Genomic DNA, 27,422 nt, shown 5'->3' with positions numbered 1-27,422 from the left:
AGACCCCTCAGTCCTGAGAAATAAAACGACACAGTTGATCTGCCAGGACGTCAAGAATCCTAAGGACTATTCTCAGTTGACTGCTGTCTACATTCCTTGTCACAATCCCACGTGGGATCCTCGACCTCCCTTCAACTGACCTGCATCATGCCGGCCATCCCACCATCCCCCCTGAGGCTGTCTCACCGCCATAGTCACAGCCATTCCTCCAACCTCGATTTCGACCCCATCTCCCCCGGAACCTACGCTCCCAATGGTTTCTCTCAGAGTCCTATACATTCGCCTCGGACCCCTCGGTCCTCAGCGCCCCCTTCGCCGGTGGAACCCCGCCAGCGGAATGCGCAAGTCATGAACGGGTCGTACAGGCTATCAGGTGACTTCGAAGGCCCTGCAGACGCCGCAGGGGGGCTGGGAAACCTTGCAGACGAACTCGCGGACGCGTGGGACGAAGAAGAGGAAGGGGGTTATGGCTATGTCTCTGGCCAGGACAATGCATCGGGGGACCTACAAGGCACAACCCGGAGTGACGGGGAGGACGATTACAATATGGGACCGCGATCGCCCTTGTCAGATTACGCGCCGGACCATACCTCGCTGCAACCGCCTCGGGTCAAAGCTCGCAACGGCAGTCAACGAAATCACCGGCGACATGAATCGCAATACGATGGCTCTGACTACGGCAACGAGTCGGATTTCGAGGAAGCGACAGACATATCGCCTAGTCTGGAGGGGCAGATGGCTGAGATCGAAAGCTTAGTCCGGCGAGGAATCGAGAACAACGGCAGTGAGAACGATCATGTCATCAGACGTGTTGTTGAGACGCTCCGGGACCTAGGGAGTCAGAGCGGGATCGAGAATAACGCCATGAGGTATGTTTGGCCTCTGAGTTGACGAACTCCCAAAGATCTGCTGACCTCCGCAGACTAATAACAGCACACACCTCCATCACCTCGCACTTAACACACCAGACCAGAACGCTCCAGACCCTCACCCACCCCCTCCTCTTCTCCCCCTACCCGCTCCTCTCTCCGGACGCCATTGACGAGCTAATCCCGCTCATCGACGAAGGCCTTCTGCCTAACCTGCCCTACCCGTTCCCCGGCCAGCCACGCCACTCCTCCAGGCCAACCACCCCTTCTCAATCGCCCTCGTTGAACCCCCTCGTCTGCCTCCAGACTCTTATCGCGCAAACAACGGACCTAACGCTGTCCCTCCGAGGGCTAAGCGACACGCTCTACGAATCGCGACAGCTAACTGCAACCGCCTCGCGACGACTGCGGTCCGCACGGGAACTCGTCGCCGAGCTGCGCCGCGAGGAGGAAGGCCGCGAAGAAGCTACCCGGTGGATCGAAAAGGGGGACTGGGACCGCCGGCTGCGAGACCGCGAAGCTGGCCGCGTCTGTCGGGACGTCGTCAGTGGGTTCGAGGCCGTGTGTGGCGAATGGAGGGAAAGGCTCTTTGGTGCGGCTGTTGTTGCTGCTCCTGGGACGGAAATGGCCGCTGCTTGAGCCGGTTTCTTCCTTGGTCTTGTATCTTTGACACCATACATCGATTCAAATCCTGTCCATATGTCCTTATCTATGGGCTTCTTCGTAGCTTGCAACATACCCCCTTTCTACTTTCTCTTCAAGAATATATAGATTTCTTCTGTTCGCGGAAACGTCATCTATGCTTGGTTCTAATATCTCCTCCGTGATTTGCTTTCAAGTCCTTCCTCGATGCGTAGGTTGATTCGTAGTTGGTTCCATGACGTTTTCCTCACGCAAAAACCTGGTCCGCCAGGGGAAATACGATATAAAGACTGATTACGAACGAACACGAGCTACAGCAGGACCACATAGAAGAGAAATAAAGTAGTGAAAATCATATTCTTCCTGCATTATTCATCCAACAAAAGTCGTCTGACGTAAGATATAGACGGGAAAACCTGGACTTCATTTATGGGACATAATGCAGTCAACAACAGACATGATGGCTACCCAGAGAAGAAAGGGGAGAGAAGTCCCCACTCTCTAGATTCATGAAACATGACAAGAACAACCAGATAAGGTAGCAGAGACACCGTTAGAATTAAAAGAGAGAGAGAGAGAGAGAGAGGAAGAGAATGCAAATGAGGGGCATGAGTTCCCCAAAGGGACACGAAGTACCCCCCGTACACGTTTCAGCAGACGGAAACTTTTTTGCGTTCAGATTTTATTTTCAAGATTCAACAGACAAGGGCTTGCTTGATCGCGCTAGCTCTACTGCTGCTGTTGCTTCCACCGGGGAACCCACTTCTGAGGAGCGGGGGAACCCTCAGGCTTGTCGGAGCTGGCGGCGGCGGCGGGGGGAGTCTGTGTGCGCGAGGGAGGTTGGGAGGAGCTGGATTCGCGCATGTGACGGGGAACGTATTTCTCGGGGGCAGGACCGTTTGAAGGAGGAGCAGCGGGGGCGGCGCTGGCTCCAGAGCGGAGGTGAGGGGGCACGTATCCGCCGGTTCTGCGGGGGAGCTGGACCTCTTCCTTAGGTGCCTCGGCGGCAGGAGCAGGCGCGGCGGCAGGGGCAGGGGCAGGGGCAGCAGCAGCGGCAGGGGCAGCGGCAGGGGCAGCGCCGGTAGCCTCCTTGGCAGCCTGGCGCTCTCTCCAGCTGGGAACACCGCCAGTACGAGATGCGAGGTTAAGGCGAGGAGCTGTCCGCTCCGCGGGCCGCTCGGGCTCAGCAGCACGGGTGGGAGGTTCTGGGAGGCCAGTCTTTCTGGCAGCACGGCGAGCCTCAGCTTCCTCCTCACGCTGCTTCTGCCGTAGAGCAATCTCGTCAAGTCTCCTGTATCGTAAGTTAGTACCATTATAATAAAATTTATAGAACTGGGGCGAAACTGACTTTCTCTCTTCCTCACGCTTGGCTTTCTCTTCAGCCAAGACGCGTCTACGCTCCTCTTCCTTGGCGATACGCTCTTCCTCTTCGCGTTTGGCCCGCTCTTCTTCCTCCTTTTTGCGGCGCTCTTCCGCCTCACGCTCGGCCCTCTCGCGACGACGGCGCTCCTGAACTTCCTTGACACGCTGCTTCTTCTTAGCCTCGAACTCTCGCTCGGCGGCCTTGCGGCGCTTCTCAAACTCCTCGTGACGCTTCTCAGACACCTCCTTGCGGAAGTTGCTGAAGACGGGAACAAGGCGGCTGAGACGGTGCTTGAGGGCAACCGCCTCCTTGTGCTTCTCCTCAGCTTCCTTGAGAGTCTCGGCCTTGATGGCCTCGTAAAGCTCCATGTCACGCTTCTTCTGGGCTTCATAATCCTCGGAAATGTGCTTCAACTCCTCGCGACGGAAGGCACGCTCCAAGTGATCGATACGCTTGGAAGTGGTACGGATGCGCTCATTGAGCTCGTTCTTTTCCTTCTCGAGCTGGGCAAGCTTGATGGCGCGCAGCCGGTTGGCATCCATGTCCTCAAGGTCGATCTCGCTGATATCGATGCCCTTGACACCGCTCTTGAGCTCCTCCAGCTGCTTCTTGAGCTCCTGCTGGCGGATACGGTCCTGTTCATCCTTCAGACGCTTCTTTTCGCGTTCCCGCTGCTCGTCAAGCAGTCTCTGCTTCTCAGCCTCTTGCAGCTGCTGAGTACGAATACGCTTGCGGGTCTCCTCCTCTCTTTGCTTGCGCTGCAAAGCATCGGTGGCGGCTTCCTTCTTCTTCTCGATGAGGACACGGCGGGCAAGGGTCTCCTCGTGCTCCTTGGCAGCACCAGCCTCAGCGCGGGCCTGAGCGGCCTTCTTGGCCTGGATACGGGCCTCGTTATAAGAAGGATCCACGTACATGCATGTGACGTGAAGGGTCTTGGCGAGACGGGTGAGCTGAAGGCGGGCGATTTCAGCAGGGGTGTTCTGAAGACGCTGCACCGAGCCGACCTCGCTCTCAGCAGAACCGGCGGCGCTGCCGGAATGCAGAGCCTTGGCGGAGGAGAAGATATCGGTGTCGAAGGTCAGAACACCCGAGGTATGGTCGACGCGGATAGCGAGGTCGCCCTTCTTGCATCCGTTCATGATGAACTTCTCGATCATGGCCGGGGTGATCTGGAAGGGATCAGGGAACTGTGCAAGCTCGTAGACAAACTTGAGTTCGACGGACTCGTAAACCTGGGACAGCTGCTGGAAGAGACGGGTGAGGATGACCTGCTGCAGGGGCAGGACGTACTTCTCCATCTCGGGGTCGGCACCGATCTGCTTGAGGATGGGGGTGATCTTCTTGCAGATGGAGAGAGGGTGGAAGTCAACCTCGAGGATGTTGTAGAGATCCCGAATCTCAGGACGAGCACGCTTGAGCAGGCCCTTGTTCAGAGCATCCCGGAAAAGCACCGCACGGCTGGGTGGCTGAGCCATACCGAGCAGATTGGTCAGACGGGTGTTCTTGTTCTTGCGGGCCTCATCGACATCGACCAAGGCGCCTCGAGAGCGGGAGGTGCTGATGACGGGGATCGACAGAGCAGACAGAAGGACAAAGGAAGCGGCCTTGGTCATATCAGCCTCGGTTACCGAGGGGTTCTCCTTCTTGGTGCCCTGGCCTGCGGCGAGAGCAGCGGCGGACTGACGGAGAAGGTTGTAGTAGCGGTTCCAAGCGGCGGCATGGAAAAGATAGTTCTCGCTGACGAGGAAGATCCGCGCAAGCTTTTCGTAGTAATTGGCCATCATGACGTTCTTGGCGGGGCGCTTGCTAAGGCTGAGAAGAGTGTGAATGTCTTCAATGCTGCGGAAAGCCTCCTGCCACAGCTCCAGCTCAACAGCAACATTCAGCTGCTGGAAGCGGGTATCCAGATGGCGCTGCAGGGTGTCGGGATCGCTGAGGTTGATAGCGTGCATCTGAGCGGAGTACTTGGCGGCGTTCTGGACGTGGTTACGGAGTAGCTCGCAAAGACGGCGGAACTCGGTCTTGCGGGTGTACTTGAGGCAAAACTGGAAGGCCTGCAGGGCGGTGGTCTGATACATGACCTCAAGGCGAGCATTGTTCTTCAAGATCTCCAGGACGGTACGGTAGGTCTCCCAGAGAAACTTGAGCCACGGAGTGACGACAGCGCGATCGGTCCGGTCGCGGGATTGTTCGCCAGAAACAGTAGCAAGCAAGATGGTCTCGGGGGTCTCGATCGCTTCCAAATCCTCGACGTTGGACGATGGGGCAGCGGACTCCAGAGAGGATTGGATCTCGTCGGCCTTGGCCTGGGCCTCGGTCACCTTCTTCTCGGCGAGTTCGATGAACTTCTTGAGGACGACCTATTCGCAGCACATATATCAGCCCCTGCAAATCATATCACAAATCAAAGGTTCTGTGCCTACCTCGATGGTTCCCACGTTGGTGTTCTGGGCGATGTTCTTGTACTGGTAGAGACCATCCTTGGCAGCCTTTCCTTTGCGAAGATCGACACACAATTCAACGAAAAGGAGCATGACAGGTTCGAGAGAGGCGATCGGACTGCTGCGCGTCCTCTTAGAGGTGACATGTTCGTGGAGGACATTGAGGGCGGCGGGAGCCTGGCCCACGGCGATAAGTTCCTGAGCCCGCTGCAGTGAGAGAACACAAGGTCAGTTACCAGTCTCTGAGTTGTAGAATCCTACCGATGATATTTTCCATGGTCACCACTCACTTTCAGGACATTTTCCGGCTTGATATGGGGTGGAGGCGGCATGGTGGGCGATGGACCCTGTGGGTTTTAAAGATGATACCGGTGAAAATCGTTTGACACGCAGAGGCTTCTCGGATCGAGGCTGGAGAAATCTCGAGGCGAAAAAAAGGCAAATCGCACAACGACGGGCGGGCAGCACTGTTCGACAGTGTAAAAAAGGCCCTTTTCTTGATGATGCTGCCACGCGACGGTCAGCCAGAAAGAAAGTGAGGGCAGCGGCGATGCGTCGTTGTGGGAGAAACACGAAAAAAACAGGTCCAACTGCGATCCCACTTTGGGATAAGCGACCGGGATCACGTGACCCAGTAGACAATGCAAAGGCACAATCCAGACGGAGTCATATATCAGATGTTGAGGATGCTCATTTTGGATGATGTGAATTTTCCGTCTATTGGGAATAATTGGTTTCTTTGCTAAGTCTGTCCCGGTTTTCCTCGAATTGCTCCTGCTTGACTTGCTCCTGAACTGCTTGTGGACCGGAGAGCAACCTGGTCGAGCGGAGGAGATATCAGCTTCTGTCTAAGTAGATACAAATTACATTGTATTCGAACTTCGAATCTAGGTACTCTACTCCGTACTTCCCATCAATCTTAGCCTATCAAACATGTGGCTTGGACGAAATGCAGAGGACCTAGCACCACCGGCTGAGATGCGTCGAATCACGTGACTGGATGCTGTACCTCTGCTACCTAAGGTACCTTAGGTACTCGCAGCGTATTGTAAGGTAAGTTTGGGCCAGTCTGATACATTCTTACATTCCAGCTCGCTGATGAGGGGTCCACGTGAGATACTTCAACATGGAGATTCCATACATCGACAAAGCATCAAGTCGTAGATGGATGTATGTAGATTTAAGATGATACTCATTCTCAATCTGTTTCAAGGAGCCTCAAATGTCCAATCTTTCTGATACCGTCGCTCTCACCAGAAGAACCCCCCAAGATTAAGCCCCCATCCGTCCGGACTGTTCAAAGTTTAAATAAGACCATTGTCCGTAGCACCGCACCATTGCTCTCAGGGGGTTTCACTATTACTTTGGAGTCAGTACCATCAGTCTATCGCCGTTTTCCCAGTTCCCACACAGTCGGAAACTGTCTGTTCTTGCGAGAGTGGACTTGGCTTGACATTTTCATTATTATTATTAGGAGTCATTATTTATTTATCTCCTGGCTCTACTCTCCTCTGGTGTCTTGTCCTGCTCGTGCTAGACTGCTAGTAATAATCATAATAGTCCTCCCCCCGGTCCCTCTCCAATAGTAGCGTCTCATTTCTCCCTCCATTTCTTCTTCGTCTTCCTTCTTCTTCTGATACTACTTCTACTCTTCTCTACACTTTTTTTACTTCTTTATTTTTCCTTTCCTTTAATTTTCCCACTAAATCCATTCGTTTCCTACCGCTGATCCTCTCGCTCTCTCACTCTTTCTGTGTCGACTGTTGACTGTTCAGTTAATCCCCTCCCTTTTTGTGGTTCACTTCCGCCCGCTTTTTCCGGATTCCCCTTACTCTCCGGTTCAGCGCGCCAAAGCTTCTCCTCAACCCAGATTCCCCTACCCACCAGGGCTCAGCAACTCCCCACGGTCTCCCTACCCCGTTGTCGCGTGTAGGGAATTGTCTACAATTATCCTCGTCACTTCCTCGACTCTTGTGTGATCACAGAAATCGGAATCGAAAATGCCTGCCTACGAGCTGCGGTCGGGGGGAGACGTCAAGAACAAGAAGCAGAGTGTGGCCGATCTCAAATATCGTCGCTTGACAGAGCTCAATGCTCGCTTAAAGGAGGATCTGGATCGCCCTCGAGTGAAGGTGTCCGAGGCTGCCATGTCGTAAGTGTCCGATTCCAATTGCCTTTGCAACTGTCATCGTCCCTGTCGATTCATCTATGATGAGCGACGGGAGGGTGGTGATCCATGGAGTTGCCGACCGCCGTCCGGAACTTGACCCGAATACTCACAAACCATTCTCTGACCAGGTTGATCAACTACTGCAACAATACTCGTGATTTTATGGTACCGTCTGTATGGGGCCAGGTATGCGATTGATGTCGATTATGAAGAAAAGTGATCAGCCGGCGGAGTGCTGACACAAACCCAGGTTGACAAGCGCGAGGATCCGTATGCTCCTCAACAGCAGGGAGGCTGCTGCACGGTCATGTAATGGTGTCATGACACTGAACGCTTTTTTCCGAAATCGAAGACGGCTCGACTTGTTCTTGAAGCTGTTGTTCGCGATTTTCTATTCCCTATCGACATGATTTCCCGCCCCATTTTTCTTCTTTTCGCCTAATACTTTTGACATCTTCTTTGGACTCTCGGGATTCGACATGGCTTCCCGCTTCTATCATCACGACGATAACTGAACTTACCTCATCCATCGAACAATGAAACCGGGTACTCGTGACGGCTGTGTCTGTGAGCAATAATCGTGCGGCTATGACGGTGTCGACTGGAGGAACGCGCGCTGGTCTTGCAGAGATTCCGGGAGGCCTACTACTTAACGAAGCATGCGTCGCATCGTATCGAATCGTCCCAGGGATGATCATTGATCTCAGCGTCCAGCTATCCGTGGTGCACTTGAGGATGCGCCGACGTGACATTATCTTCTTCTATTTCTATATTCTCTATTTCTCTCTTCTAAAACCTTCCTCTTCTATCTACGTTGGTCTTTGTTTTCTCCCGATTGTGATTCCGTCATATTTCCTTTGTCTGCAGTGAGTGAGTGATTGGTACGGATGGTGTTTCATGGGTTCGAAAAGCACATTCCTCGGCTGTCGAGGCTGAGAGCAAAGTCCCAGCATCTTGTAAAGTAGAAATCGCTGGTTTCCAGCTCTAATACAGCAATCAATGTCTTACCTTAGCCGCATCTCACTACTGTATTCCATCTTAACCATCCAATACAAACCAACCCCGACTTCAGAAAGCCGCGCACTCGCTGACATCATCAACCACCTCACCACCTTCATCTCACCAGCTCTCCAGTCAATAATCCAATAACCACGTAGTCCAGCTACACAGGGTATATAGGGTATATAGATCAACAACACGATCCCTGACAGTGATCTAGTGAAACTGATGAAAATGACCGAACCAACCCCCCCAATCGAACAACACCCACCAACCTCGAGCACAGATACACATCCCCCGCCCACCACGGCAACGACAACAGCAACAGCAACAGCAACAGCAAAAACAACCACAAATCTCCCCCGGATCACCATCAAATACTGCACGCAATGTAAATGGATGCTCCGAGCCGCTTATGTACGCCTCCATCTCCTGCTCCCTCGTTTTGGAATGGGCATCAGTATACGATACAAATCCACATACAGATGCTATTGTTATTTGCTAATGCTAAGCTAACATGATTGGAAAGTTCGCCCAGGAACTCCTCTCTACGTTTTCGACGAGTCTTGGTGAGGTTGCTCTTGTGCCGTGCACTGGGGGGACGTTTGTCGTGAGTATCACGGCTGTGTCTGCGTCTGCGTCTGCGTCTGGCGCGGAGGGGGAGACGGAGGTGAAGGAGAGTGTGCTCTGGGATCGGAGGGTTGATGGGGGGTTTCCTGGTATGTACTCTCTTTTTTACTCTTTGCTTTTTCTGCGGGTGGGGCAATGATGGTGTGGCTTGTATTGGTTACTGGATTGAGATGGGCTGATGCTGATGCTGGATAGAGGTCAAGGTGCTCAAGAGTCGGGTGAGGAATGTTGTTGATCCGCAGAGGGATTTGGGGCATACGGATCGGGCCTTGAGGAAGGAGAATAGAGATAGTCAGAAACAGAGTCAAGAAAAGGAAACGGAAAAGTGTGAGGATTGTCAATCTTAGTGATGTATTGCTACCGATATGATAGACGAAGTCCTATATTCAACTCTATATATCAAGGTCAATCTTGAGCTTGTCAGACAGACAGCCAGAAGACGGATATCAATACATTGAACGAGACTCGCCGAATCTAGCATGACAAGTGAACAACAGCTGGGCTAACCGTGTCGATTTGAATCGTGATATGGTGATATGAATCAAAAAAAAAATGGCAATAAGAATCAAAGAGAACGTCACAGAAACAAGAAATGATACAGTTCAGTCCACGCATGGGGAGAACTCTGGATCCTCCAAACGCCAACCCACGCCCCGTTTCTAATTTGATTTCCTGATCCCGACCGGTCTGCGTTGCATCATTGGGAATCAATCATGATTGCCCACAGAAAATACAGCAAAGGAAAAAAGAGAAAGGAAAGAATATAGATGGTGAAGAAAATCTGCAGAAAGGAAACGAGATTTGAAAGCCGGAAGGGGGACTTCCAAGTCACTCGGCAGGACTAAAGCGGGGACGGCAAGCACATTGCCTGCCCACCGAATAAATGAAGTATGACTGGCTGTAGAGCTGACCGAGCGTCCAAGCCGAGTTGTAGAATCATGCAATCCATCGTAAGCACAATCGTCAGCGGATATACCATTCGTGAGTCCTTCGTCATTCCTCCATTTCGGGTCCAACCATGTATCGCCTGGAGCCAAACACCTTGAAACAAAAATTACAAGTAAGGAACATTAGGCGAGGAGAAGGTGAAGCGAGATGAAAAGAAAGCTCAAGTCTCCCCACTCAGCTCATGGTGATGCGAATGATGTGGTCTGCGCTTCCAGAACGCCAAGCGAAGACGACTCCGCCGTTTCGGTAGCCTGCGTGGAGGCTGCTCACCGGCTGTTGGGTCATCCCAAGGGGGATGCGCCTCATTCTTGACGCTCGGTGTGGTTGTTGTAGAATGTGCGGCGCTGTTGGACCCGTTCCCTACTACAGAAGTGGTGATGGGACTCTTTCTTCCGTCATCCATGTGTGAATGAGAGGTGTTGGTATCGCTGAAATGGGTGTCACCCTCGGACGGCCCTTCGCCGACGGAGTACTGTTTCGATGAACCCGGCCTTGCACCGTCGGACTCGTCATGCTCGTCTTTGATGTGTTCCCGTGAATGCCCCTTTTCGTCCCTGCTATCGACAGTGACGAAACTGGTGGCATTGGTGGCCGGAGAAATGGGCGTCATGGTATTGCTATACGTGCTCAAGCTGTGCGTGCGCGTGCAACTGTTCCGCTGCGAGTTGGGTGCACCTGAGCCGCGTCCGGTCGAGTTGGTGTTGGCGTGATGGCGACGGTGCCCCTGCGGTCCCTGCCGAGAACTGCTCGGTCGCTCTGCTTCTCTTTCAGTGGATTCACCACTGGTGGGATGGGAGTGGGAGCGATTCGGGTCATCGGACGTGTTGGCAAAGATGACGGCAGCGAGAACAGCGTCCCTCGAAGAGCGTCGAGAATTTTGGCCAGTCTGCCCTTCAAAATCTCCAGCATGCTCCGATCCCTTGTCCTCAGGAGACGTGCCGGATACCGAGAGCATAGCGAGGTCAGGGACAGCACTGGAGGATTTTCGAGAAGGTACGAATGGTACCGGACTGCCTGTGATATCCATCGATGGGCCTGGGGTGTCTGGCGACACAACAAGACTGATGGTGTTCTCATTGTAATCACTCGGAGATGAGTCAACCGTCCCAAAGTAGTCGCCGGTGGCTTCGCGTCGCTGCGTCGCAGGGTCGTCAGGGTCAAGTGCCGACCTGGCAGAGCTCTCATTCAACGGTGCACGTAGACCTTTGAAACTTGCGGCCGGGCTCTGCGAGCGAGGGGAAAGGCCGCCCTCGAAACGCGGGTCTAGCAGCGACTGCTTCCGTTTCTCCATGTCGGCCAGGAAGTGCCACCGAGTCTGGTTGGTCCGGATGTGCTCAACTGTGAATCGCAGCTCAGGCAGAAGGTCCGAAACGCCCTCGAAGAGAGGGAGAGCGAAGATAGACATGAACCCGATCTGACCGGTAGCAAGCTTGTAGACGTTTCCCAGCTCCGGTGGGCCACCAAACAACGCAGTTTCCATGCCCACCTCTCGCTCCATCTCTCCCTGATTGGCAAATTCTTCCTGTAAAATCTTGGTCCATTTTTCGGCGATATCCCACGGCCGTGCCACATTGCTGATGTCGGCACATTTGATCAAGAGGCCACAGACAAGTGTTTTGTAGATTTCAATATCCTGCGGCTTGAAGCCATCGACAGATTTGCCATTGGCGTAGAACTTCTCCTGCAAAGACCCCAGCCGTTCCATAAACTTCTGATGTACGCCCATGTCGGTCGCCAGGATCGAACTGATGAGCAGTTTCCGAAGTTGTCTATCCTTGAAAGCGGCAGGCCAGTGGCGCCGCAGGATTTGTGAGAATGCAGCGCAGTGGAAAGCCTCCAGGACCGAATTATCATTGTATAGTTGCGCCAACGGAGCATTGAGCTTGACCAAGAAGAAATTGTTGACTCCAGGATGACCGACGTCGTGGCCGATTGCAGAAATAAGTAGGGTCAAAGTGTCAAACGGTGTCAGAAGAGATGCAATCGAGGACGGCGAATCAGGACTGTGCCCAACAGAGCCATATGGGGGCAATGCACCAATATGCACCAGGAAGCAAAACACTGACTGCAGCACATCAATGGCATGTCGGAAATTATGGTAGAGGACAAATGAATTGTACGATGCGCGGCAGGCGAGCAGAAAAGTTCGAAGTTCACCTGCGAAAGAAGGATCCTGTGTAAGTCAAGTTCTCAAAGTATCACAATCACGAACAACTTACATGGTGTTAATCGCCACTGATCCAAGTTGGGTAGAGTGAAAGCATGCTGAAGCATCTCGCAGGCCCCAAACACGAGTTCGTCTTCGGAGAATTCATGAGCAGTGAAGTTCCAGTTCCCGATGAACTTCTTCACAACTTTCTGCCGCTCTGGACTCACATCCAGGTCCCTTTTACACGTTAGCTGGTGGGTAGAAACTCGAAAGGCAGACCGAACGCACCTGTCCTGGAACTCCTCAATGACTTCCTCGGGGTTGCAAATACCCTTCATGAGTTTGGATACCCTAGGAGAATAAATTAGCACTGTGGTTACCGCATTATGTTGAATGCACTGACATTGCCTCCCTCAAGTAGGCATAGGGCTGCTCATCGTGAACGCCCACCCACGATTGTTTCCGCGACTTTTTCCTGGCGAGGAAGCGAGATTGTTCCCTGCGCGCGGACTTGCGCACTCGATAGGCATGGACTATCAAGCCTTGCACTCTTGACCTGTCCAGTGGTGTTGAGAGAACGTCAACGGCACCTGCATCTAAGCATTTGGAAATCTGCTGCGGATCGAAAAGGGGAGTGGCCGCCGGTTGTGAAGTAGGACCGCTGGTTGGTTCGTTGTGTGAGTGGCGCAAGACTGCAATCGGAATGATCAGGTTTGGGATCTCGGAGACTTGAATGTCTGCAGATACCCCTGAAAGCAACTGCAAGCCGTAGGAGGAGTCGGATTGAGCAGAGAAGGTGAAGCCGCGACGGATAGATGTCGGAGACGGAGGTCCCGTGTCCGGCCACGAAGCGCGACTGGCTTTGCGACGATCCCGGACAGAGTCCTCGCTGCGACCAAGTTCAATGTCGAAAAACGCGAAAATGGGCGTGCATTTACTGCTGGCACTATCGGAGAGCTCGGCGAGTTTGGCGGCGAGAGATGTCCCGACATGACAGAGGTATACTGCGATTCAGTCAGCATCCGTAGAAACAATGGAGGCAGAGGGCAGCGCATACTTTGTTTACACACTTCCAACAAAAGCGCCACGTCCGACCGCAACGATTCAGGTTCGTCACAAATGGTATCGCTGCGGGGAGCTGTCGGGTCAAACGAATCCCGGTCCACCCATCGTTCCTCTTGCACACGATCGTCGATATATACTGCGCAACATTCGACACGATCCATAGTATCGGCCGGGTTGGGTGCGCCCATTGCCAGGAGATTCTGGGCTCAGAAAGAAGGCTCACACAAATCTAAGGAAAAGCTGAAGAAAGGAAGGTAGAAGGAAAGAAGAGATGCCCAGTCTGGCCTCGGTTTCATATGGTATGCGGACACCAAGATCGTCGGTCGTGAGTCCGGTAGAAGGGAAAAAACGAGCGGTCGACAGAAGAGCTGTACGGGAAGAGGGGTGCAATGTTGGAACGAGAGACTCGGTTCGATGAGGATTCTATAAACTCTGTGGAAATGGCATTAGCGCTCATGGTCGCCATGACGCGAGTGTGACTGTATGCAAGTGAAAGGAGTCAAAAGGCAAGGGCCCTGCAACCAGAAAACGATGAGGGAACAAACGGATGACGATCCACGCCAGCGGCGCAATCCCGAACAATGAGGTTGTTCGCTGCAGATTTCCACAGCAGGTTGGGGCTTCGATTGTTGACCTGCGGGGGAGGAAAGACAGCAGTCCCTTGCGTAGATGTCTCTTTCTGAGACAATCCAGAGTCAAGTCCAGCCCTGCAGTAGCGCACCCTTGATCCTCAATGCAAAGGAATGCCGACACTGGCCACAATCACCAAATCCGCACGCACATCACAATCCACTCACTTTTGAATCGTAGATAATATAAGAGCTCCTGAAAGGGAAAAGAGCGAGAGCTGTATATAAAGCGATATGCTGCGACGGATCGCAAACGAAGATCAATCGATCAAAGAGAATAGCAGTCGGGGCGGCGAGGTAAAACGGTCGGGGAGGGAGCACCAATTGCCGCAGTGATTTTCGCAAAAGGCCGTCTTAGGCAGATACACGTCGGTCGATAATCCACCAGAAAGCGAAGAGTCGGAATCGCAACGTATTCAAGAATCACCTAGCCGAGACGGACGCGAAATTCGAGGTTCCTGGATCGGAGGGGGGAGGGATTCTCAGGATGCCATGATGGGCCTCCGAGAGGGCCAGGCGGAATAGAGACGGCACACAGATGGACAGAGGCAATGAAGAAGGTAACTGGAATAACCAGGTCCTGTTTATCGGGGAGGACAAAGACGGAACTGTCGCACGAGTCGAATTTCCTGGGTGAGGATTGACGTTGATGTAACGGGACAAGGGAGGAGGATAACCACTAGTGTGGAATGTGGTTAAGTGGTGGAAAGGAGGAAAAGGAAACGCGATGGTGTAGTGTCTACTGCGTGGTAGTCGATGGTAAAGCGTAGAGAACGAGAAGTGGAAAAGATTAGGAAAAAAAAAAAAAGGTAGAAAAAAAAATTAAAAAAAGCAAAGGTATGGAATGACGATGATGGAGATTGACAGCGCCTAGAATATACACTGAGGCTGATGGAGCAGGAGGAGAAGAGAATGGGACAGACAGGGCAAAAAGAAGGAAGTCGATCTCAGGGAGGGTCCAAGTGGAGGAGACGAGAGGAGAGGAATGAGGTAGAGCAACCAGACCAGACCACAGAGCCTATGAGGGTCTACCGTACTGACTACTTGAGGTAAAGACAATTAGAGTCTGGCGAGAGGTTCAAATTAGAATGAAGATCGACTAGACAATACTATCTATCTAGGGTATTATTATTAGTATCTAGATACTACATCCAACTATTATTAGGGTAGTATTGAAGATAGATGGTCGTAGTCGACTCTGCAGATGAGGATTCTTCTTGGGTTTTTCTTCCAGTCTTCCAGAAGGTCGCGGCACAGCGGGTGCGGGCGTCGTCAGAGACTCGGCGATGGGGCCGATCCTTACCGAGTCGGTAATACAAACTTACTGTAAGGTATTACGACGATCATCTTACTAAGGACTGACAAAGGTACCTTACAGATAATAAGTCAGGCATACCTTTTTACCTGGGACATTGCACATTCGTACCAAATAGATGATGAAATAGAGTGCTTGAATACTCTCTGGCTTAATATGCTTGGATAGCACGAACGTGCTCAGTTCAACTTCGGATCACCATCAGACAAATCACCTGCAGAGAAAAAAGCAAAGGTAAGGAGAACGATGCAAGCAATCCATCTAGAAACATTCCGAGTCGGTAGTACAGCGTACCTAGGGGAGTTAGTTACCTTAGGCACCGAATCAACCTCAGTCGAATGCAGACTGTCGCGTTTTCACCTCGCTCCCATCCATCTCTCCATCAGTAATAAAACTTACCCAATACCTTACCATCCAGATTTTAGACAGTTGACACTTATGAAAAGAAAAGGAAAAAATTCAAGATAAAGTAAGTGGAGAAAGTGGGGAGACCGCAACGCCTGATCATTGCTCAAACCATCCCCATCTCATCGACCACTGCACTCCGCCGTCTTCTAGAATGCTGGCTGAGCAAATCAGCTTGTCTCATTTGTGGGTATTTACGCCTGTTTATGGTTCGTAATTTCCTTTATCCAAATTACCGAGGTTCTCTCCTCCATCATTATTAGAGCCTACCTACCCAACTGTTAAGTCCACTTTAGGTACCTCTCTGCCTCTTAGTATATTAGGTAGGGATTAGGTATCAGCTACCACAAGTGATATTCGCTGCCTGAGGTCCTATAGACGGAGTAATCCAAAGGCCAGAGTACTCCGTACTCCGTCCATGCAGATTCTATCTTTACCTCACCTATGACCTAAGGGGCTACTAAGTAATCAAAAATTAATTAATCCTCAGGGGCGCAAGCGCACAACCACCACCCAAGGCCGCAGATGTAATAATTCCATGATCAGTGGCAAGCGAGCCATTGACGTTATGTGATGTGATGCGATGCTACAGGACGTAAGGCATCTTGTGGTGCCTTAGATCCTCCATCAAAGTTACCTGGAACTTACTGCTGTGAGCAAACTCAACTGAGAGTCCAGATCAAGTAGTACTGAACGATGATGATGTGATGTGGCGACTTCCCAGCCAACATATGCCGACTCCCCATTCGTCTTTAAAGTCGGTCAATCCATTGATATCGATCCAAAGAGGAATATCACTAACATAGCCATCTTTTGATTCTATCACTTCATACTGCTGATAACATACTAGGCTCAAGATGCAAAATACTCCGTAGATACCTTAGTTCCGTACCTACTAAGGTACCTACAGATTACATACTCGAGTACATTTGTGGCCCCGCTCTGGAGACGGTCCAGATTCCAGAATGCCCCCTAGCGTCTGCCTACTACGAGTCATCACGTAAACATATCTACTACTAACTATCGTATCGAGCACGCTTCCTACTATCTACAACCGACGGAGCATTATGAAAAGACAAGCACTTAGCAATAATTAGCAAATAGAGCTGAGGCTTGAAATCAAGTCCGATTTTCGGCCGACTGCCTACCCAATATCCATAAGACTCTTGCTGAACGGAAGTGTTTCTATGATCAAAGCGGAAAGGAAGCGAAAGCTCCAAGGGATAGATACCTTGCTTGGCTGATCTCTAAGACATGCGACAGTATCCCGTGTTGACCTCGCTGATCGGCCAGAGTCAGGAATTCATGAAATCATTCTTTTACTAACAATAGAGCACAGGCTGATTTTGAGTTAATCAAATAAAGCTTGTTCGTCGGTTTAAAATGCACAATATACACAGCCTGGAGCTGCAACAATCGAACGCTGACAATACCCCAGCCCATGCACCTAAAATGATGATGATCTGAATCTCTAATCCTCTTCCCTGTAGATAATGGCTCCCAGAAGCCCAAACATTCAAAAGGGTGAGACAAAAAAAAAAAAATAGCAGAAGAATAATGGACAAATTGAAGATGGCCGCTCATAATGACAAGAAATCCCAACCCCAGGTAGAATGCCAGAAAGCGAAACAAAAAATAAATGAACACTATCATACATTCGCAATCCACCCCTTTCCGTACGCTGATACCCCACGCTAAGAAAGTAGATTTTTTAAGGATGGACTGGCGCTTGCCCCAGATCCCCCGTGCGTTCCATTGACACCCGAACTCCTACCAGTGCTCATCGCTCCTCCGGCTCCACTGAGAGGCGTGTCCTCCATCTTGCCAGGAGGTGACAGCCCCCGGGGATCCATACGCGCTTGTGACACTGGGGGTGATTGTGTCGAAGCACTGAGGATGCGATCCACAGAATACATTCGCGGAGGCGGGCCTCCGTTCAAGGCGCTGAGAGAATGTTGAGGAGAGTGGCGGACGATGGTCGCTTGTGCCGTTGGAGGTGACGCTGAAGATGCGTACGGTCGAGGGCCCGGCGCATGGGACGGATGAGGTGATGGCATGGACACTGGCGCGTACGGACTTTGATGAACAGTGTACGGCTGGTGTGGAGGTGGAGGCGCACCGCCAGGATAATGAGGTGGAGGAGGAGGAGGAGCGTGGTGAGTAGGTGGCGTCGGATGTTGAAAGCCATTCAGCGGATGAGTCTGGACGGGGGGCGGTCCTCCGTGGTATGCCGGAACTGGTAAGCCATTGAGCAGCTTACCATCGGGAAGCTCGGTCGGCCGCTGTTCATGGGCCGGGTACCATTCAGAGCCATGAGCAAGAGTGCCACTAAGCGGCCTTGGGAGAGCATTGGCCGGAGGGGGAGTCGGATGCGCGTGTGGTCCATAAGGATGCCCATGATATTCGGGGATTCGGGGGGCGGGCAGCACTGGCCGCTGCGCGGAGTACGGAGACGGTCGCGGCTCCGGAGATGGCTGAGCTGTAGCATTTTTCAAATAGCATTTGTGACATTCGTAGAGTGGTCCATCCGCGACCGAGCTGTAATCGCCATTCAGCTTAGGTAGAGCATGCTGAGGTAGATTCTGGGAAAGAAATGGCGGGCTGGCAGAACTCATTCCGACCCCATTCATGCTCGAGCCTCTGCTGTTAAGGACAGGAGCTCGCCGCGAACCGTCGATCGGCCACCACCGAGGACTGAACGAGGTAGAGCAACGACAACATTTCCGCTCCACCTCGGGACTGGAAACTTGCCGGGGAGCACGGCTTCCGGAATCGATCTCCATCTCATCCGTATGTTGTTCTGGAGCCATCGCAGCGGGCTTTTGGTTGTCCTTCGTCGTGGGTGCCGATTGAGGGGTAGCAGAGACGACACCGTTGATGGCGGAGGCGCGCCGACTTCCGGCGGTCGTTGCATGCTGAGGAGAAGCATTCACCGTTTGTTGTACATATGCTGCTCTTCGAACCGTCCCGGGCAATGTCAAATCCGCCTGCTTGTACGACTGAACGAATTGTTGAAGTGCGTTCAAACCGTCTTCTCCCGTCACCTCACCAATCTGGTGGAGGCCGGATGAAGGAGCGTGATGCGGACACCAAATGCCCGCGGTTGCTGCTCCCACCTCCTCCCCAAGTCGTATACTGCTGACTGTGTCCCGTCTAGAACTCTTGACTGGCGTAATGTTGAACCCGAAGGTGTACTGTGCCTGAAAAGCACAACCCACATGAAAATGGGCATTGCAGCCGCTGTGGCTGCAGGTCACGCAGGCACCTTTCGTGGTCTTGCAGAGCTTGCACACGTCCCTGTACCTGTCTGCCGCAATGAGACCAAATCCCTCCGCAGGCTCGAGCTCTTTGGCATTGCCGAACTTGATCTCTGGGGTCCAAACAGCACACATGACATGAACCCAATTGTTACCGGCAGTTCGCTTCAACGGTTCTCGAGGACCAATTGGTTTGCCCACTGCCTCTTGCCGTTGCCGATAAAGCTTGATAGCCTCCTGCACCATCTCCTTCTCGAGCCTCTCCTTCTCCCGATCACGATCCGTCTTCTTCTTATGCGATACCTTTGGCGCCTCCATCAATTCATGCTCCGTCCAGGTTACAGGGCACAGAACGCATTCGTAACATGTGGAAATCATGGGACTGCGGTCGTTCGAGCACATATCACATAGCCACTTCGCACAGTTACGCGATGGACTGACTCCGTAGCAGTTACGATGAACAGTCAAACGGCAATCTCGGCATGACAGGTGTTGGTCGCCCAAAGGCTCCAGCCTGTTGCAAACGGCGCAGGGCAGTGTTTTGGCCTTTGGAGGATCCGGAACGATTGGCTGCGGCTCTGGCGCTTTCTCCGGGGGCGGTTTCTTTTTCGGTGCCGGTTCGACCGAGGTGGCAACAGGTGTAGCAGTGCTTTCTTTCTCGTTGGACTTTGCCTTCTTTTTGTTGGAGTCTTGTTGCTGTACTTGCGGGTTTGCGTTGACTGGCACACCGATCGAGGCCGCAGTGGCTGCAGTGGCACTGTTGATACTGATCGGTGTCTCAGTCGAGAGCAGGAGCTGCGTCAGTAATTCCTCGTCGACTCGGCGGCGCCAGGACTTGTTGCCGCTCTGCGCGATCTTCTTGGCAACTTCATCCACGCTTTCCCACTGGATTCCGTACTTTCTCCACAGCAAAGCACAACGAAGACAGAGAGCCACCGTGAGCAGCGGGCCCTTGTCCTTCTTCGATGGCTCGCTCGGAGTCGTGGTGCCAGGCGGAACGCCAGGGGCGCGTCGCCACTGCCGCGAAGACCGCGTGGAGCAGAACTTGCATTGGAAGCCACGCTTCTTCTCGGCCGCTTTCTCATTATCGAAGGCCGAATCATCGTGGTCGTCGGCCACGTCATCCACAAGTTTCGAATTGGCATTATGCCGTTTGGCTTCCTTTTTGCCTTTTCTGCCCTCATAGCCGCCCCAAATCTGCCGACCCCGCGGGGTCTTCTTCCACATGTAGTAGAATCGGACGATCTGGTAATGCGGAACTGTACCGACGTGTTTGGTCACATTGCGCAGCTCTGATCCGTACTTGGCAACGCCCTGTTCGAACAACTTCACTTCCTCGGGGCGCAAATGCGGTTCCTTCAGATCCTTGTATTTGTTTTGCTGTTTCAGTTTCGCGAGAGCGGCCTCGGCATCAAAACTGTTCGAATACAGAAGCTCCAAGGCCTTGTCCAGGAAATTTGTAGCGTACTTCTCCTCCCCTAATTGAGGTGCGATTTCCTTAGCCCGCTCCATATATTCGTCGATAAATTTCTCTCGATCCGCAGGATTGAGTTCCGCTCCAGGCGCATCATCTTCGCCCCGACTCGGGATCTGCGTTGCAGTGGGCATCTTAAACAGGACTTCGGCAGTACGGGTTGGCTTGCCGTTTATTAGAACTGGTTCGTCCTCGCCGCGTCGCACATATCCAACTGGTTCATCCATGACCCATTTGGGGCGGTTTGCGATTTCCTGCTTCGCTGCTTCAATTGCTGCCTGAGCCTCTTTCGAGAGCTTCGAATCTTTGCGGCCAGAGCGACTCAAATATTTCTTTTTGATATCAATCGGCTTGGCGTACTCGACCGGACGGCCAGGCCATGGGTTGACAATCGCTTGATGCCGTGGTCCCAGTCGAGAACTGGCTCGAGGATAGATGCGGTCATCGTAATCGAGCGCATCTTCCACCCGACAATGAATCCCCAAATAGCGGTAGGGCCACATCCGGGCTTGCGCAATTTGTTCCTTCGTCGCCGGGCGAGGATGTTCCTCCTCCGCCGGGGCAGGCGTACTGACATTGGTATCGTTAGGAAGACCATTCGGCTCCTCCTCTTCTTCTTCCGCAACTTCTTCCTCGGCTTCGGCTGGGGTTTCACCGATGATGGGCGTGTTTCGAGCCTCAAGTTTCTTTTCCTGTGCACGGCTGCAAGCTGCGCAGGCCCATGCAAACCCTCGGGCGGGTTTTTTGGTGAGAACTGGGCGCACACAGTACATGTGATAAGTATTGTGGCAGACAGCGCAATCAACTGAGTCATTACTATAAGATGAGTCAGTGGTAAGCTCAAAGGATCTTATGACATTATCATGGAACACCTACCTAGCAGCGTACAAACCGCATCGCTTGCAGGTTTTGACCGCACTAAACAGTTCTTTCCGTTTTCCTATCTCCACTAGGATGAACTTCCAACGTTCATCGAGAACCTTCTTGACATTGGCCGGTACATTGATCACCTTCTTGGTGGGGACGACCTCGTAGTAGCGATGGATATACCGGTCAAACATCTTGTCGTACCAAAATGAGTCCCTGGTTTTCCGATACGCGTTGAAATCGTCTATTTCTGACAGATGCTTGATCTGGCATTTTCCACGCAATGATGTGAGCGGACACGTGTCGGAATGCATGGAAGCGAAGACAAGTCTTGTGTCTGCGACGATGCGATGAATGTCACGAGGTCGATAGTACCAGTTAACTCGCAGCGCCTCAATGGGTCCATTGGTTTTATCCTTGGACGGAAGAAACTCCATGATTCGAGCAAGGTAGTACGGCTCTCCGGGAGGTTCGCAAATAAGGTAAACATGATCTGAATGTATAAATTTAGTAAATCGCGCACAAGACATTGTATGTCGAATGGACTTACCATTCACAGCGAACGTTGTGCCGTCATCGGCAATTAATTTGCCGTCCTTAAGGTAGGCACCACTGTTCTCGAACGAGACCATGTTGGACTCAGGCAGGTTGGGGTCCGCGCTTGGCGCAGCGGTAAAGATTTTTTTGGCCGCATTTCCGTTTGTGGAGTTCGAGTTCGTAGAGCTCGCCGGTTGTTTACGTTTCCTCGACGAGCTCGAAGATCCGGCTGAATCGTCTGGCTTCGCAGAAAAAGAAGACGTGCCAGGAATCGCGTCCTTGGCGGCTGCGGCATTAGATCCATTCACCGCAGTTAGGCTCTTTCGAGAATTCGACGATGATGAAGCTTTCTCGCCGTCTGGTTTGACACCATTAGTAGTGCTAGTGGCAGCCGTACCACTACTTTTCTTGGATAATTTGGGTGCTGAGGGTGGAAGCAGTTCGAGGTCCATGTCAATGTCGCGATCTTCGGCGTAGTTGGGGCGAGGCGCATTGCGACCCCTGGACCGAGTGCCATAAGGCGCAGGAGTGGCGGAGGTGCTGGGCGGCTCCGCACCCGCAGCCTCTGAAGGAGTTGCGCTGGCCGTCATGGGTTGCGATAATGATTCATTCGCGGTGGCGTTGCCTTGGGCGGTGGAAGAATCCGCGGATCCCCTTCGGGATGTTTGACCAGAAGTAGTCATGCGATGTGATGGTGAGGTAGACTTCACGTGTTGTTGTTGTTGTTGTTGTTGCGGTTGCTTCTGGGGCGGCGACCTGTCCGAGGCCATGACCAGCCCTCAGAGCGGTAGAAAATTGAGGTGAATTACACGGAGTCTGGGTGGCTGCAGCGTACCAGTGTTGCGTAGGTGGTAGAAGTGAAAGTTGAAGAACACCCCAATTTGGCCTGAACACAGAAAAATGCAAGGTTCAAATACGGGCCGCGACGGAAGGACGATCCCTCATCAAACTTGGTTGTGCAGAGAATGAGTGAAAGCTGGAGACATCCGAGCGAAGGCAAGCCGCAAGTCAAGGGGGGGAAGTGAGTCGAGTCCCGTGATGCAAATGTCTACGCAAACAAATTCGGAAAGTGAAGACTTGGGTGCAAGATGAAAAGTGGTGCTAGTACCGGTTCCCGCAGGGGTGTGGAAAGGGTCAATCGCGTGTCAAGAAAAAGTCGGAGAGACAAGACTATGAGACGCAGGATATCTTGAAGATCACGATCGACACCCTCCAAAATCGGGCCAAGGCGGGAGACTACCAGACTCCAGAGAAGATAAACCTCGCTTAGAACTGTTAGCAGGCCACGAGGGGAATATGAATGGAGATATGGGAGGAAGAAAAGAAAGGAAGGGAGACGGGAAGGTTGAGGAAGTCCGAAAGACTGAAATTGATGATGGGGTGTGTGGTGGAGAAGGAAGGGAGGAAAGAAGAGAAGTAGGGGAAAAGACAGAGCGAGAGAGAGAAGTTGCTGTAGGATAAAGTTAAAGTGACGGCGGTATAAGCAAAACAAAAGCAAAGCCACTTGGGTACCGTAAATAGGTGTATGTGTCGGGGGGAAGACTCGTGGGGTGAGTGAGCAATGAAGAGGTAAGATGGGCCAGTAGGAGGTGATCTAAAGTATGTATGCATGTAGGTCCATAAGGGTAAAGTCAAGTCAAAAGGGAATGGAAGTAGAAGAAGGTTTTTACCTAGGTTGGTACTTGCGTAAGTCGTGGTAGTGGCTTAGTAGCCTACTCCGTAAGTAGGATTATCGAATCAAACCAGAATAGAACTCTGCCTAGACCGAAAGTCGTGAAGGAGAGTTGTTGGGGGAAGATGCAAGACAAGATGGCAAGGTACGGAAGCGGTAAGAGTAAAGTTGGTAGGAAAGGAAGAGGAAGAATGGTAGATGGGTTCGCCGAGTCAAGGGACGAAGGGTTTGGGGAGGACGAGGACGACGAGGGTGACGATGGTGACGATGAAGACCATAATAATAATGAGAAGAAAGAGGGAAGAAGATATGGAGGCAATGAGAATCAGGAAATCCGTCTAACTAGATGAGAGGATCCCGACCAGACCACGTCCCTTTTGCCCCCCTAGTCCCGATATGTTAATATGACGGGTCCTCCACCAAAGGACGAACCAGAGGAGACTTAGAACGACGGAGTACAGCGTCTAGTCAAGGATGGTAGGAAAAAGGAAGAAGGGTAAGAAGAAGCGAAAGAGAGCGAGAGAGTGAGGCGGGAAATCTGAGGGTGTAAGAACCCTTGAAAGACTTGAACTCCAGGATGTGCAATCGGCCTCCCTATCCTCAATGATAGTCCTTGACTTGGTTTGATGGATAGATTGTATCATACAAGATTAAGGTACCTAGGTAGGAGCTGGATTGTTCCAGTGTGCTGGCTGATCCAGCCGCACCGTTATGCTTGGTATTTGTTTCTTCCTTAGTAGATCCTGGTTCTTTTCAGTCTTCTCGATCATATTAAGACACGGAACACTTAGACAGGCGGCTTTTCAGTAGACTCTCGATAGATACACAGGACCGGTTATTATTATTTTACGCACTAACTATCTCTTGGTCCCCTTGCTCAGTCTTAAGGGTTAAGGCGGCTGTTGACCCGTTGGGTGATCTACGTATTGGTGCTAGCGGGAGAATTTACTCATGTAGGCAGGTCTAGTCTAGTCGTTTTATATGGGTGGTTCCCGCCGGGTTTGTTTGATTTAGTCACCTCAAAAGGGTTGTGTGTGTGCGTGTGTCTGTTGTGGGCCGAGCGACCCGATGCAAAGAACCATGATGACGATTATGATGATATTCTGAACATGGGGCCATAGAAAAGTAATGCATTATGAAGGCCCCCCATTATCTGTAGTACAGAGCGAAGGATCCCATCCACCATGGTCAATGTACACTACTTAAGGCTATGAGTACCTTACAGGTTCGATGAGAGCCTCGAGTTGATCAGGAAAATGTATGGTAAAATATGGGAAGGGGAAAGAGACGGGAAAAGCGTCAGTCTAGGTTGTGGCTGGAATGTTGTTACGTAGGGCAGCATGCGTGTTGGCTGTTGCTTCTCCCCGTCATCACCATCTGGTCCTGGATGAAGCCATGCGACCTTGTTCCGCCATTCCAGGAAAATCAAAAATCCCCGGACTTCTTGAAGATACAATATGATATACCTATTGATGGCGATCGCCTCATCGGGAAAAGAATCCAGTAATGTGGTGCGCGGTTATGCTCCGTCGTCGACACGGCCGAGAGGTACTCTGGCATCCGAGGAGCTGATATAAGGTAGTCGCACAGGAACTTGGTATCATACATACAGGTAGATTCCGTTCTACTGGACAGAAGAGGATGCATACGAATGACAAATGTGCGAACAATTATGGCATCATAGGAGGAATATATAGATCTTCCAATCTTCAGTAAAGCATCAACGTCGGATACATGCAGTATTTAAAGGAGATCACGGAATATAGGAGGCCAAGGTTCCGACTGAAAACTGGCTTAAGGTATCTCTCTGCATACAAATAAAATTTCGAACTTTTCGTCTGGTACGGCTGGGACCCCTCGCACTAGCTACTATCGATCCGAAGAATGAATAACGCCTGTGTGTGGCCAAACGCCACTTTCAATACAAACAATGGCAACGATATGAAATCCTTAGTCCTTAGTTCCAGATGATTCGCTTGTAAAGGGGGGAGGGGCTACTCCAGAGCGGTATCAGACTTCTTGTACGACCGAATATTGTCCGTAACCCGAAATGAAGTGATAGGGACGGCCGATAATTTGACTCGAATAGTCAAGCGAGGGCCTTCCGGTAGGGCCTCTACATGACGCTCAGTCAGATTATCAAAATAAACGGTTTCTACTCAATATTCTGGACCAACCGGGCAGTATGAATGGTATTAGTTGTCTCGATTCTTCTTATCTTAGGTTGAGAAAGATCATCACGTTACCAGCGCGAACTGCTATATGTGTGGCTTGGTGCAGGGAATCAGTGAAATGCATTTGCTGGGGATCCCCGCGGCAGCGGACTTTTGGCTGGCTCCATATTAATAGTCTTGGCTGGAACTAAGGTTTGTATTATTCGACGGAGATGACTGCGAACAATCCCACACTGCTTATTATGGAGTGTGATTCCGATTTCTCTTTCAATATATTCAGAAATCCTTCCCTTGGTTTGTCAGAACTAATTCACTCGTAGGCTGAGGGGATATGCATGCTCTTGACTATTTGCTTGCCTTGCGGATTCCTTGATACCGCTGGTTGTCTGGAGATCATACCTAAACCACGTCAGACTCGGCCAATCATAGTCCACATGCCACGATAGCCGATGATTGCTCCTCGCTAACGCTTCTGACGGAGTTGCCACCATTGTTAGACATTATTATTGCTGGTTCGAGCTCGATGGTGCACGCACTACCAAAGCAAAATGTCTGTCCTCAAATAGGATTTAACCTGGAGTCAGGCTTTTTCAGCCGTTCCAGAGATGCCTGATTCACAGAGTCATGTGAGATCTGATCGAATGCTTGCCTCATACTGTTACTTTGATTTAGCGATACTGTAAGAGGTAAAACCTGAGACGCTCGTATTTCTCAGCCTCCTGTTCGCGTGTTTCGCCTAAATCAGGGACAACTCTCATGAAGATTGGGAGTGGCATTATGGAGGATTGCTTGCTGCTGACTGTGGCGATGGCAGGCGTAATCATACCTAGATACCATAGTGTAAGCTAAACCAACTCATTGAACAGTCACGATGTTAACAGTCAAATCGGAGATATTAGTACATTGGGAAAGAGAGAAATATAGATTAATCGACTCCAATTCAATCACATTGTCTTCTGTCGGCGCCCATGACTTGCACAGTCCTGTCACGAACAGTAGGTGACTACACTGGCGAATATATATCTCCGACTTGTCGCCAATTTTGCTATCAGCGCCAGCGGACCTCGAGCCAGCTTATTTAGGTCAATCTTATCCGCGTAAATAGAGATACCATCAATGCTCAATCAAGAAGACATAATTTACTGTTATATAGCCGCCCGTGTCGTTGTGCTCGTCAGTCACTTCGACGACCCAAGGCAACGGTCTACAAGCGACGCTCGGCAGTATGACTGAGGGTCAAAGTGGCCCGGACCCTGGGCACTATCCTACTCTTTGCCATTTGGCACTTCACTCTGCACCCTTTGCTGATCTGCTGTCTTTGCTTGTCTATTTCACATTGTCGCCTTGACCTATTCTTTCGTGGACATATCGTCCTAGAAACCGTTTTTCCGAGGACGTCCGGATGTACGGAGTAGCAAGCATTTCAACAGAACAAGGCACGCATGCGCCAAAATGAAGGGGACTGAAGCGAGTCTTGGCGTGCTCCTTACGTCGTTTGAAGAAGAAAATCAGCAAAGGATCTCATACGCGATCCAGTACTGTCCTACCTTGTCACTTCGCGAGTATCCCCCGACTCGAGAGTCCTATGGCAGACACGATAGGCGGGCTTTAGTTACATCGACCTAGAAATACTCATGGCTATGAACTCCGTTGGCAGATACGGTGTGCATCCACATCGATCGAATGCATCCACACTAGTTGGAGGGGTATCGAGTCATGTGTGCTAGATACTAGACAGTAGTAAGTTAGCTGCATACGACTAGTGGTAACTCCGTACATGCGCTGGATTTCATCCTCGGGTATACTTCAAAAAATC

At 51.5% G+C, this 27,422-nt stretch overlaps 6 protein-coding genes across 6 annotated transcripts; 3 read left to right on the top strand and 3 right to left on the bottom strand.

Annotated features, from left to right (window-relative positions):
- Window positions 1-147: 147 nt before the first annotated feature.
- Window positions 148-1,508, top strand: ALT_8592 (uncharacterized protein; the record flags this gene model as incomplete). The annotated part of the gene is made up of 2 exons (XM_033557146.2): window positions 148-869; window positions 923-1,508. 2 exons carry the CDS (start codon window positions 148-150, stop codon window positions 1,506-1,508), a joined length of 1,308 nt encoding a protein of 435 aa, XP_033413037.1.
- Window positions 1,509-2,240: 732 nt separating this feature from the next.
- tif32 (putative eukaryotic translation initiation factor 3 subunit EifCa) lies at window positions 2,241-5,647 on the bottom strand (the record flags this gene model as incomplete). The annotated part of the gene is made up of 4 exons (XM_033557145.2): window positions 2,241-2,802; window positions 2,860-5,234; window positions 5,298-5,522; window positions 5,606-5,647. 4 exons carry the CDS (start codon window positions 5,645-5,647, stop codon window positions 2,241-2,243), a joined length of 3,204 nt encoding a protein of 1,067 aa, XP_033413036.2.
- Window positions 5,648-7,315: 1,668 nt separating this feature from the next.
- ALT_8590 (guanine nucleotide-binding protein subunit gamma) lies at window positions 7,316-7,798 on the top strand (the record flags this gene model as incomplete). The annotated part of the gene is made up of 3 exons (XM_033557144.1): window positions 7,316-7,467; window positions 7,614-7,671; window positions 7,736-7,798. 3 exons carry the CDS (start codon window positions 7,316-7,318, stop codon window positions 7,796-7,798), a joined length of 273 nt encoding a protein of 90 aa, XP_033413035.1.
- A 920-nt stretch (window positions 7,799-8,718) lies between these two features.
- ALT_8589 (Rdx family protein) lies at window positions 8,719-9,461 on the top strand (the record flags this gene model as incomplete). Its single annotated transcript, XM_033557143.2, has 3 exons — window positions 8,719-8,901; window positions 9,014-9,203; window positions 9,310-9,461. 3 exons carry the CDS (start codon window positions 8,719-8,721, stop codon window positions 9,459-9,461), a joined length of 525 nt encoding a protein of 174 aa, XP_033413034.2.
- A 761-nt stretch (window positions 9,462-10,222) lies between these two features.
- Window positions 10,223-13,464, bottom strand: pdeB (3',5'-cyclic-nucleotide phosphodiesterase PDE2; the record flags this gene model as incomplete). Its single annotated transcript, XM_033557142.2, has 5 exons — window positions 10,223-12,219; window positions 12,282-12,448; window positions 12,500-12,562; window positions 12,615-13,215; window positions 13,269-13,464. The coding sequence occupies 5 exons, from the start codon at window positions 13,462-13,464 to the stop codon at window positions 10,223-10,225; spliced, it is 3,024 nt and encodes a 1,007-aa protein (XP_033413033.2).
- A 3,855-nt stretch (window positions 13,465-17,319) lies between these two features.
- On the bottom strand, window positions 17,320-22,530 carry ALT_8587 (DNA-binding E3 ubiquitin-protein ligase SNT2; the record flags this gene model as incomplete). Its single annotated transcript, XM_033557141.2, has 3 exons — window positions 17,320-21,172; window positions 21,233-21,716; window positions 21,774-22,530. The coding sequence occupies 3 exons, from the start codon at window positions 22,528-22,530 to the stop codon at window positions 17,320-17,322; spliced, it is 5,094 nt and encodes a 1,697-aa protein (XP_033413032.2).
- Window positions 22,531-27,422: the final 4,892 nt, after the last annotated feature.

Source organism: Aspergillus lentulus (genome assembly GCF_001445615.1).
Source record: "Aspergillus lentulus DNA, contig: Alt16, strain: IFM 54703, whole genome shotgun sequence".
NCBI lineage: Eukaryota > Fungi > Ascomycota > Eurotiomycetes > Eurotiales > Aspergillaceae > Aspergillus > Aspergillus lentulus.
The sequence above is the reverse complement of the archived record's forward strand: the minus strand, read 5'-3'. Positions and strand labels throughout refer to the sequence as shown.